General features: G+C 33.1%; 1 protein-coding gene across 1 annotated transcript in view; it reads left to right on the top strand.

Annotated features, from left to right (window-relative positions):
- Positions 1–3,805: 3,805 nt before the first annotated feature.
- Positions 3,806–12,298, top strand: part of Mp (collagen XV/XVIII-type protein multiplexin) — a 335,627-nt gene continuing 327,134 nt past the window's right edge. Inside the window, exon 1 of the mRNA XM_070300508.1 lies at positions 3,806–5,365. Coding sequence (XP_070156609.1) covers positions 5,358–5,365 — 8 coding nt within the window. The 5' untranslated portion in view covers positions 3,806–5,357. The remainder of the gene's footprint in view (positions 5,366–12,298) is intronic.

The following is a 12,298-nucleotide window of genomic DNA, read 5'->3' as shown; positions in this document are numbered from 1 at the left end:
GCTAAAAGATGGCGTTATTAGTAATAGATATTATAAGGCGAATGAGAAGTATCGGTGGTGTGGGGTCTGAATAGCTCAGAGGTAAGAGCAGTCGTCCGGCAAGCGAAAGACTCGGGTTCGATTCCCGATTCAGCAACTTTGCCCCGATATTTTCCTCGTCTTCGTTTATCCAGGGAGATAAAGAGGGATTATTATAAATCTCGAATTGAGATTATTTTTAAAAAATCTTGGTCACCAAGTAAATTTCGTGCCCTGTGCACATACACATATCCGCGTTCTGGCTCTTATTAGCACGCAACTATTTGAAATTTGTGAAATACTTTTTTAGTCTAATATTGGCTCTTATATATATATATATATATATATATATATATATATATATATATATATATAAATCATATAACATATTATAAATATTGTTGTCATAATTTTTTTATTAGATACGTTTTTCATGAATAATTAAAAATATTTATCCATATTTTAATAATATTTTTTCAGTACTTTTTTGGAGGGAGGAGAGGTTAAATCTTTTTTATTTTTTAAATTTTTATTTATTTATTAGTTTTGTATTATAAATATCTTTTTTAGTACTCGGCGTGTGCTTTTTATTTAGAGAAGATTTATAGTTGTATTGTATCTTAATCTTGATCGACATCATGACTTCACGATATTGATTCAGAGAATAGAATAATGTATTTCCAAATGTGAGCTACATCAAGATCTGCTTTACCTGCATGACCTGGATTTTAGATTGTATTGCATACAACGTGAATATAATTCGGATGATAAATCCTTAACATTGCTGCAGATCAGATATCCACTAAATTGATGCAAATGATATTATAGCATCCTAACGTTGAAATATACGTTTTACTTATTACTAAAATATAATACATTCGGATTTAAGCGTATAAATATTGTATATATTTTATTTCGTCTTATATATATTTATTAAATTATTTTATTATATTATTAAATTATATGATACATGTGCTTTTAAAGGAAAAATGGGAGAAATCATCATTTCAAGAAATTTTAAAATTTTCTATATGTACTTAAATATTGCGACAAGTAATCGTTCAATTAAATTTTTCTTAATGTAAATTCTACTTTGAGATATAGCTAGAATAAGTAAGATCCCATTATCTTCACCTTTGCGAGAACTACTTTATCTGCAACATTCTTTCGTAATCTTTTTTACTCATTCTTACTAATCAAACATTGACTCTCTGTAAAATTGCTAATTTATTTTCACACAGTCCTATTTTTTATTCTAAAATACAAAACTTTTATTACCAGTTTTTTTACAATTCTTTTTTCTTTTTGGCATTTATTTTTCTTGATACTACTTGACTTTGCACAAAAAATACACATTATATACATATTACTAAACTTAAAATTTTTACCAAATATTTAATCAGATGTTTGTTGTAAATATGAAGAAAAATGATTGTAACTTATAATTAAATGTGTACATAATAAAATAGTAAAAATAATTTTGTTTATTTATTTTTATTTATATATTTCAAAGACTAATTGCGGAAGGATTGATTGATTGATTGATTGATCTTTATTAGCCTTCTCAGCTATTTGTAATACAGATTTAGTTTACATGAATTACAATATATTCCTTTAACAATTGCTTAAACAGCTCAATTTTTTATATCGTTTCATCTCAGCTGGTAAGGCATTTTACACTTTTACTCCTTCATAAAATATACTCTTTTTGTGCACTTTTAGTTCATAGTTCTACAAATTGTATTGCAATTTTCTCAACTAATAGCGTTGCACAATCAAAGATAGGGAGAGAGAGAGGGATTGATCTTTACTAGCTTTCTTAGCTATTTGCAGTACAAATCTTCAATCTTAGCAGTTAATCTAGTCTCTGACAGTGCTATTGCAAGATTCATTATCTTCATATCTGATGCTGTATCCTCTTCCTTCTGTAGTTGTTATTTAGTATCCTCTCAGCCAGCTCTCCTTTTCTCCTCCTATATCGCTCTTTTAAATGTCGGACATTCTGGATGAAGGATGCCATGGTCATCACTTATTTTCAAATTGTATGTTTGAATCTTAAACATACAATTTACACATCTTTCCTTTGTCGCCGTGCATTCAATTACTTTATGATTTTCTGCACATTTGTGGCATATTTTATTTCGTCAATTCTTTGCAATATGATAATAATCCCAGCATTTAGAACATCTTTTAATATTAATATGATTAAAAACCATTCACTTTCTCTATCCTACATTCAGTTTTCTTTAGCTCAACATTATTTCATGATATTTCATGATACTTTACATTATTTCATATTTTCTCATCTGCTTTAATTATTATAGAACCTTCTTCTCTTTCTCTCTCTCTCTCTCTCTCTCTCTCTCTCTCTCTTCTTCCGGATTGACTTTTAACTATTTTCTTTAGTCGTCAATCTTGTTTTGCTTTTCGATTGTAACTATTAAATCATCATTATTCAACTTCATTTCTTCTTCGCCAATATTGACAATTTTTATCTTAGGCCGGTATTCATAGTCAGTTCTTATTTCAAGACCGTCTTAAGTAATGTCTTAAAATGCTAATACGGCTCTGTGATTGGTTTAGGACATCTTAAAATTGTGCTTAAAACTGTCTTAAATATAAAAACTGACTATGAATACCGGCCTTAGGTTTCATCTGCGGTGATTCGGTAACTTTGAAATTTAATTTTTATAACTTTAATTTTCCATTTCTTCTACAGTCTCACAACCCAGAATCACAGTTCCCTTGCTTTCTTCTTTTAGCTTCGTACTCCCATAGCTATATTTTTGATGTCTATCTTTTCTTTTATCAATTTTTTAGTAACTTCATTCTCCTGTTGCATCTTAGATTTGACAATTATAATATTTTCTTTTTTCTTCTCTTTAACTGTGTCACTATAACTTCTTTGTGCTCCTTCTAATGGTCCTGAAGCTCCTTCCTGTATCATTCTTCTCAATTCTCCCACTTCTTGTTTAATATTTTCCAATTATTTTCGAACTATTTTCTTAATCATCATTTTGATTTCTTTTTTACATGCTGTTTTATTTTTTATTTTTTTCACTGTTTTTTTAAGCCAATCTATTTTTATATTAGTATCCACTAATCCACTCACGCCTGTTATTCTGTTTCCACTACTTGATGCCGTACTTTCTGTTGATCTTCCTATCGATGTCAATGCTTTACTCATAGCTGTTTCTTTATCGCTATCGATAACAAATTTCTCAAATAGGCAACGCTACGCCACCAATTCATGGTTTCTATTATATATTTTATGCTTAATTACACATCCTAGATGATAAAAAAGTTTATCACAAGACTTGCATGTTACAATCTGGTTTTTTCATCAATATTCATCGTATTCATCGTCCATATCGATAATTATCGGTCGAAACTGCTTAATATCAGTATAGGCGATCAGTCACCTTTGTGTCCATTTTCACACGTCAGCACTTTGTCCACTTTCAATGTCTACCTATCGTACGAAATTTGGACGTCCCAAAAGAAATTTAGTTTTCACGCTCGCAAATCAGCATATTCTGGCTAGATAACACGCATGGCTATTCCCGGTTTATGCAGCTATTACTTCAATAACTTTTTATCACTCTCTCTCTCTCTCTCTCTCTCATTATTTAATTATTTAATAATTATCATTTTTATAAAGCGATGTTTGACACATCTTCTCCATCGTCGAGAGAGAGAGAGAGAGAGAGAGAGAGGAGGGAAAGAAAAAAAATGATTTTTTGGTAACAATGTTTTTAAAGAGGACCGCCGCGGTAAAGATAGTTAACCAACAAGCCGTGAGATGGCGACGCTTTGACCGACGCCAAGGGTCGTACCGGCGGCAGTCTTGGGGATGACGCCGTCGCCGCCACGTGGGGAGCGAATTTGAATCAGCCGCCATCGGTTCCAGCTTGCTTGTTCTGTTGTGTCGATGCGATCGTTCGCATCGGTGTCCATCGCAGCTTCTCTCGCGCGCGAAACTTGTTCTGCGCCAGTAAGTACTCCGAGTAAAAGAGTGGCTGAGATAATATTGAGAGAGTTAAAGAGAATATGTGAAGAACAAATAATTGGCTATATCTTAGAAAAAAGCATCTCGCAGCGATATCAAAGAGTGGATTGTAAGAAGACTCCGGGCTCGAATCGAGGAGAAGTGCGCGCGGGAGATAAACGAAAAAGGAAACATCAATTCAACAATACGGAAAGAGAAAAGCGGAATCATCTTCGGTGCGTGATCAGACAAAACCGGTACAATTTGCGATAATTGCGGAATTGGAAAGCAAGTATTACTTTAGAAGACATTACTTTTGAGAGTCGTTATTTTTTTCAATTGGTAATGGAATATCGACAAGTCGAGAAGAAAGAGAATATATAAATATACGAGTGACTATCACACAAAGAATCACACTAGTAAACAGAGGCGATTAAAGAATCAGTTATAGCGGTTTGCAATTACAATTGTCATCGTGATATACCTGTCGCATTGTCGTATATCACCGTCACATGTGACGTTTCTCTTCGATTGTTAAGCTCGAATAACAGCTTCTTCCGCGTCACATGACAGCATTGGCGATCTAGGATAGGCGATCAACTACTGTTTGGACAGTTATCAAACAGACGAACGTTGCAGCGAGATATTATAAAGAAAACGGAGACCGTAACTCTCGTCTCCGATGAAATCAGCGACTTGACACGGCATCACGTATCTTCTTAATACGCACTCCAGACGAGGACTAGAACCGCAACAAGCACCACGAGGCATCGTGAGACAAGAACGACTAGTGGCAGCAGAGAAGGAGAGTAGAAGGAGACGGAGAGGAGGGAGAAAAATCAAGAAGAAAGTAGCAAGTGTCACGGCGGAGAATCTTGTCAGTGAGTAGTGGACTGTGGTACAGATCGCGGGACATTGCGCGCGTGTGTGACAAGGATCTTCGCGGAGGAGGAGAGACGCGCAGGACGACGACGAAGCAGAAAAGGAAGGGGTGCAGGTCAGGCAAGCACGCGCGGCCGAGACTTGCGCTCGATACGGCACGCGCGCGATTCGACCCGATCGTCGCTTCCGATTGCCACCGGCCGGCACCTGGTCCGGAAGTAGACCTTGTGACCTTGCAGTCTCGACCTTGGAAACTGGCGCCACCGTCGTTCGCGAAGCATCGTTGGGAATTTGCGACGCGAAACTTGCGCGACTGCCGTAAAGAACGCGCGAGTGTTTGAGAGAGGAAATAGAAACATTTTTAATCAGTCTATTTAATCGCTATAAGGAGAGACATCTTCCTTTTCTCTGGGACGAAGAAGAGTTATCAGTGATTGAATCATCTGTCACGCCGATGGAATGATTCAATATGCCTAGGTGAGTGGAAAACTAGCGAGCGAATGGGACTGGCTCTTTTTGTGCGAGACGCTTAACTGAAGGTGATAATTGATTAGGAGGGAGAGATGAATTAAAAGGTAAACGAAGGGCGAATGAGAGCCACAGGTAGACCGCGCTCAGCCGAGAGGTGGGAACGCCAGTATTAGTGATCTCCAGTTTCAAGCCTTTTACGTAATTCAAGGGACGGCTTTTGCTGGGGTTGCAAGCGCGAGAGGACTGATTAACGTTGCGTACAATTTAAGAGAATATACGCAAAGCCAGTGCGAATATTTAAATTGATTGGAACTTTAGCAAATATTCTTCCAATCAATCAATCAATCAATTAATTGAGAGAGAGAGAGAGAGAGAGAGAGAGAGAGAGAGAGAGAGAGCGCCAAATGCTGATAAATAATTTTTAAAACAAAAATAAGGCAAATATTTTTTTGCGCGTAATCATTTTTTTCTTATTGTTTCATTTATATTTGTGCGTTTTAATTTGTGAATGGTGTTTATATATATATATATATATATATAAAACATTTGTTCTAATAATTAAGGTTTATTTATTGCATTTACAATGTTATTGTTTTATCATTGCAAAGTACTGTTTACAAATCATAGATTATTACGCTTTCTTCAAGATTTTTTACGATTAGATACTATGTTTTGATTGTTTCGAAAGACAATGCTACGTTTGTCATACATCTATGAACGCAGCTACAAAACAGATTTTACTGCGCTTTTATGGCTTACAATCCGCTCTCTGCACACCTGGGCTTGCAACAATGTATCCGCGTGTGTGCAATATACGTGGGGAAATGTCACGCTTCAAATCCACCCCGATCGCATATATGAGACGCCGAAAGAGATGAACAAATCCTCTTTCACCGCCGAGAGAACAGAGTTACTACAGCCAAAGATGGTTGCTTAGGATCTATTACATATTACGAACGTAATTCTTAATTCGACGATTTATATTATCTTTACCGCGAAAATCGAATTTATTCTAATATTTTTCTGGTCAATATCTTTTTGTACATACAAATTTACCGTTTACATTACATGTTGTTATTTTATTATTCATGCGATAATTACATAATCGCATAATTATATTTTGTAACATATTTACACTAAAGTTATCGGTCTAAAGCTATTAAAAATAATTATTTCCAAGTTAATCATTCTAAGAGTTTAAGGTATGGTTCTTATATAAATAGATTTAAATTTTAAAAAAATTTATTCTACATTTTTTACTTACTCTTGCACACACACAAGGAATCATTTTTCTCTATATTGTATCACAATTTTATTTATGGTATTTCAATATGTATATGTACAAGGTGTGTATATGGCATATATGTACATATACATATACAGGATAGGGAAAAAGTCCAGGACCCTTGAAATATTTTGGAAGGAGTGAGATGTAGAAAAAAATCTTTCAGACAGAAGTTGTAGGGTTTCAAGTAACGCATTACAGTAATAGTACGACTTTGAATAGCGTTATTAAGGTCACATGAAGGTCATCATACCATAAATTCCTTAAATGGAACCTCCCATTTTTTATTGCATATTCTTATAGTTTATCTCAAGAGCTTTTCAAAACACTATAATAAAGTACTTTTTCATTAAGTACATTTTAAGTTATTTTATATTTTAATCTGAGATATTTTGATATAAAAAATAAATTATTTCATAAAATATTTAGTTTTCGATAATCTTATCGTAATACTTTTATGTACAAAATAATGAGACAAATCAATCAGTGTAAAAAAACAAGCTGTATTGTGCAAATTAGAAACTTGCACATTGCTTCCTCATCATTCTATTTCACAAAGTTTAAGTTCCTTTAAGCATGCGAATTTTTCAATTTTTGCTTCTTCATAGAGGAAGCTTTGTAAACGAAATAAACAGATATAGAAGCAATCCTCACTAATCACAATTCAATACCAACCATTCTTTAATGATACTTTATTTATGTAAAAAAATTTAACCCGATATTTCAAAATTTGCGAAAGTTACGTATTCAGAAATTTCTTAAAAAATTCAACATTTTATAAAGAATAAATTCTTTCACCGATTCTCGTCAAATTCAATTCCAACTAGCCTTTAATAATAATCTACTCATGTAAAAAAATTTAAACCGATATCTCAAAAATTGCGGAAGTTAGCGGTTGCACAACAAATCGCGTACATACATACATACATACATACATACATACATACATACATACATACATACATACATATATACATATGGTACATACATACATACATACATACATACATACATACATACGTACGTACGTACATACATACATTCATACATACATACATACATACGTACATACATATATATGGTACATACATACATACATACATACATTCATACATACATACATACATACATACATACATACATACATACATACATACATACATACATACATACATACATACATACATACATATATACATACATACATACATACATACATACATACATACATACATACATACATACATTCATACATACATACATTCATACATACATACATACATACATACATACATACATACATACATACATACATACATACATACATACATACATACATACATACATACATACATACATACATACATACTTACAAACATTTTTTAAGAATATGATTTTTTGACGTTTTAGAACATTCTGAACACATTGGCATAAAAACTCGAAAAAAAATTATATCAGGAAAAGAGCTTCCTCTATGAGGAAGCAAAAACAAATAATTGTTTAAAAAAATACATTGTAAATAATTATATACTTTTTTTAAAAACAATTATTTTTTTTATACTGATTGATTTGTCTCATTATTCTGTAAAAGTATTAGGGTAAGATAATCGAAAACTAAATAGTTTACGAGATATTTTATTTTTTATATCAAAATATCTTAAATAGAATAAGATATAAGATAACTCGAAAGGTATTTAATGAAAAAATACTTTATTTTAATGTTTTGAAAAACTCTCAAGATAAACTATAAGAATATGTAATAAAAAATGGGAGGTTCCATTTAAGAAATTAATGATGAGCTTCACGTGACCTTGGCAGCGCTATTCAAGGTCGTACTAATATTACTATGTAATGCGTTACTTGAAACCCTACCACTTTTGTCTGAAACATTTTTTTTTACATCTCACTTCTTCGGAGATATTTCAAGGGTCCGGGACTTTTTCCACATCCTGTATATGTATACATATACATATATGTATGACATACAGGCGTAGAATCAAACAATAAAAAACTATTTTGCGTGACAAGAAATTAAAAAATAAATTAATATGGGAACATGGTTTGCCGCGTGCGTAAGAGATAATTTGCTATCTTATCGCGAGAACGAAGTAAATCTTCGTAGAATTGCTCCAGAATAGGATCCACAAGGTACATCCTCTGCGCTGCTGAGGCATATTCGTGTGTAATAATTAGATGTAGGTATTTTCACCAACTACAGTAGTAGCTCTTAGTAGGCGTAGAGGTGTCGACTCGACGTATGACTTCAAGTATGACTATTATTTACGATCGCAACGAGCGCAGCTGTATCAATAATAGATGTCTTTCGAGAAAAAGAGACAAATTATAACTCGTAAAATTTCTGTGTTCTTGCATAACGAACCGGGCCTTTTCTCATTCAATAAAATTAAATTCTCCATATCCGGCAAACGCACGCACGTGGTAGCCATTTCGCGAAATATACATTCCACCAAGAATGGTAAAAATTTGCCTTTTCGACATCATAATTCAAGGTTTTAATGGACCTCGTATATTTGCAATGAAACACTCGTATGTATATATTTCATAACTTGTAAAATCGCGTATGTGTATAATGAATTTTGAAATATTTTAGCGATGTAATAACAAACGTATGATTTTATAATTAACTGCAAACAGCGTCACAAATATTATCCTACGCAAAAATTCTATCAGAAAAGATTCCGTTATGGTACAAATTTTACGGCATCATCTTAGGATAAGTCCTTTACCAAAGCCTTCGGTTTAATGTAAAAATAGTAATTAAAAATTTTATATGACATTTCTGGATATATTTAAACAGTTACTCGTTATTCGCAGATAGATAATCTCTTAGTGTTACACGCTCGAGCCAGCGTTTTTCGGATGACCAGCATAATTCAGCGAGGTGCACTTTCTTTCAATTAAAAAAAGAGAGAATTTCCGCCACACACTCGACATGTGTTAATCCTCGCCGAGCGTATGTGCATTTACGAAGCGACTCGGTATCGCATTCTGGTGTCGTTTGTTGCATTCGTCGCACGTATGGCGCGCCTCGTAACCGACACGCGAAATTTCATGCTGCTCAATTTTGTCTTGTTCAACACCGAAATAGAATTTTCATCCGCGTCGTTGTCGTAACTCCAGCTATCTTCGGAAAAAAATTAGGGAAATGCGCGAGAACAAAAAGATATCCATAAGTCATGTAATGCTCGCCGAGAAAGAGAGAGGTCAAAGGGGGGGGGAGGGAGAGAGAAGAGGGGGAGAGAGAGAGAGAGAATTTCGTTTTTTTTATCGTTAGTTACATTTTAATGATGTTTAATGGTCGTTGAAGCGACAAAAATGCGTGTAAAATGTTGTAATAACGGTGTGTGATTAATTAATCACTACAACCTGTAACGAAATGCAGATTGTCAATATATTAAAATCAACAACCTGCAGTGAATGCATTGAAAGTTTAACTGAAAGTTAAACATTCAGATTATAGTATAATGATATATGTATTTTTTATTTGATGAGTGAAATGCGCTGTATGTTTATCTATAGTTTGTTAGAATCGTTTATTCATATTGTTAATTAGCTTTGTAAATTTTTAAACATTTTTATATTTTGATCCATTCTCTGGATATCAAAATTTTACATAATATCGTATTTGAATTCGGTAACTTCAAAAATTTGTTGATGCTACATTTGATGACAAAAAGAACTGATTTACATTTCATTTAGGAAAGGGAATAATGTGTCATAAACATCGAAGGAATAAATACATTTTGTCTCAGAAAAAGGTTTGTGCGCTCATAGACGTTAATAAATCTTTCTCAGAAATCATATCTTAACGAGAATAGCTTCCGATGAAATACAGATCGCGAGACAAGGTCTGCTGTACAACAACGGATCTTGAAATAGCGTCATCCAGAATTGAAATTGCCTTGAAAGCCCCCCTCCCCCCTCCCCGCGATATCCGCTCGCTAACTCGAAGGTAGAAATTAATATTTGCTTCGGTCGTTATATTCATATCGCTGCGTTTCTCTCCGCGAAAAGAGCCCACCGCACTTCGCCTCTGTGTTTCACGCGATAAGCGACAAATTACTTTTCCTTGACGACGCGAATCCGATGAGGAAAGATGCGAGGTAAAATAAACGTCAAGTGCAAAATGCGTGATGAAACAAACGTGATGCGAGGTCAAAAGGCAACAAAAAGAAGATATATTTACAGCGAATGTTGCCTTTGTCGATATCTTTGTGAACAACCACCTTTTTACACCTTTTTAGCAAATTACTTATTTTACACGAATTTGTTTTCGATTTTTACAATATTTCGAATATATTATAATACCTCGAAAAAAGAGAAAATATGTAATATATGTGATTGCATAGATATTTTTTTGAAAAAAAATTGATTTTCTTAGATCTTTATCAAATTTAGATTTTTTTACACAATGTAAAATACAATAAAAGAATATATGATCTTCAGCAAAATAAATTTATTACGCGAATATGAAATTTATGACAGAAAGAATTGCTCTTAGAAAAAGATTCAAGTAATATTCGTAGCCGAGGATTGATCTTGCGCCGCTTATGCGTCGCAAAGAACGCGATAAAACGCTACCGATTTCCATACCCAAGAACGAGTCTCGCGGTAAAGATTTGTTACTAATGGAATTGCGTTCGCGTGCACGAGGCTATAGTGGGAGTTTAGATTAAGCAATTCAGATGCGAGAACGCCGGTAGTCTTGACTCTGGCGAAGCGTCCGTGCGTATATGTGTACATTTTGTTATTGTCATAAATTATGAAAAATTATATTCTCCATATAATTCGCCGCTTGTGCGACGCGCCAAGGAATCTCCCTTCTCTTATTGAATTCCGCTATTTTCAAGAGGTAAAAAATTTTTCCGCGAGTTAATTTTTTATTTTGCAGGATATACATGAGAATAAATTCTCTATCGATATGAAACACAGAATTCATATTTTAATGAAAAAGGATATATCGTATATCCTTTGATGAGATATAGAAATATACGTTTCTTTACGAGAAATACGATTGTTCACCTAGGTACAATGACAGAAAATATTAGCATTAAAAAACACGGTTTCGCTCACAGAAACAAATTGCAGTTCTAAGTAAAGAATAAACTCTGGATTTATAAGAAATATTGTTATTGCTTGCGGTAATTCTGGCTTTTCTGAGTTTTGTTTTTATTTGAATATAGTGATTAATGACGTTGAAGTAAGAATGGCTTTACTGCCTGTTTGTTTGACAAAAAATAAATAAATGTTAGATATTTTTAGATTTTTATATTTTCTTAGGGCAAAGAAAGATGTATATTTATTATTACATAAACCGACGGTTAAAGAGAAGTATGCTTGCAATTAATTATATAAAATAATCATAAAAAAATACATCAAACTTAATCTTCGAATATGTCTCTCATTGTATAAGATTTATTTCCAATCAATTTTTATATAGTAATTGAAATAAATTCTCTTCCATTTACTTATTAAAATTAACAAAATTAAGAAAATAAACAAGATTATATTATACTAAAAAACGTTTTTGATAGAAAAAATATAATATAGAATATCAAAATATACCATAGAAAAATTCAATATTTTTATTTTTAAGTTTTTTATTATTAAGTTTTTCTGATTAATAATAGATA

The sequence above is a fragment of the Polyergus mexicanus genome, unplaced genomic scaffold, assembly GCF_030449975.1.
Source record: "Polyergus mexicanus isolate NDT 795.1 unplaced genomic scaffold, iyPolMexi1.0 SCAF_8, whole genome shotgun sequence".
NCBI lineage: Eukaryota > Metazoa > Arthropoda > Insecta > Hymenoptera > Formicidae > Polyergus > Polyergus mexicanus.
The sequence above is the reverse complement of the archived record's forward strand: the minus strand, read 5'-3'. Positions and strand labels throughout refer to the sequence as shown.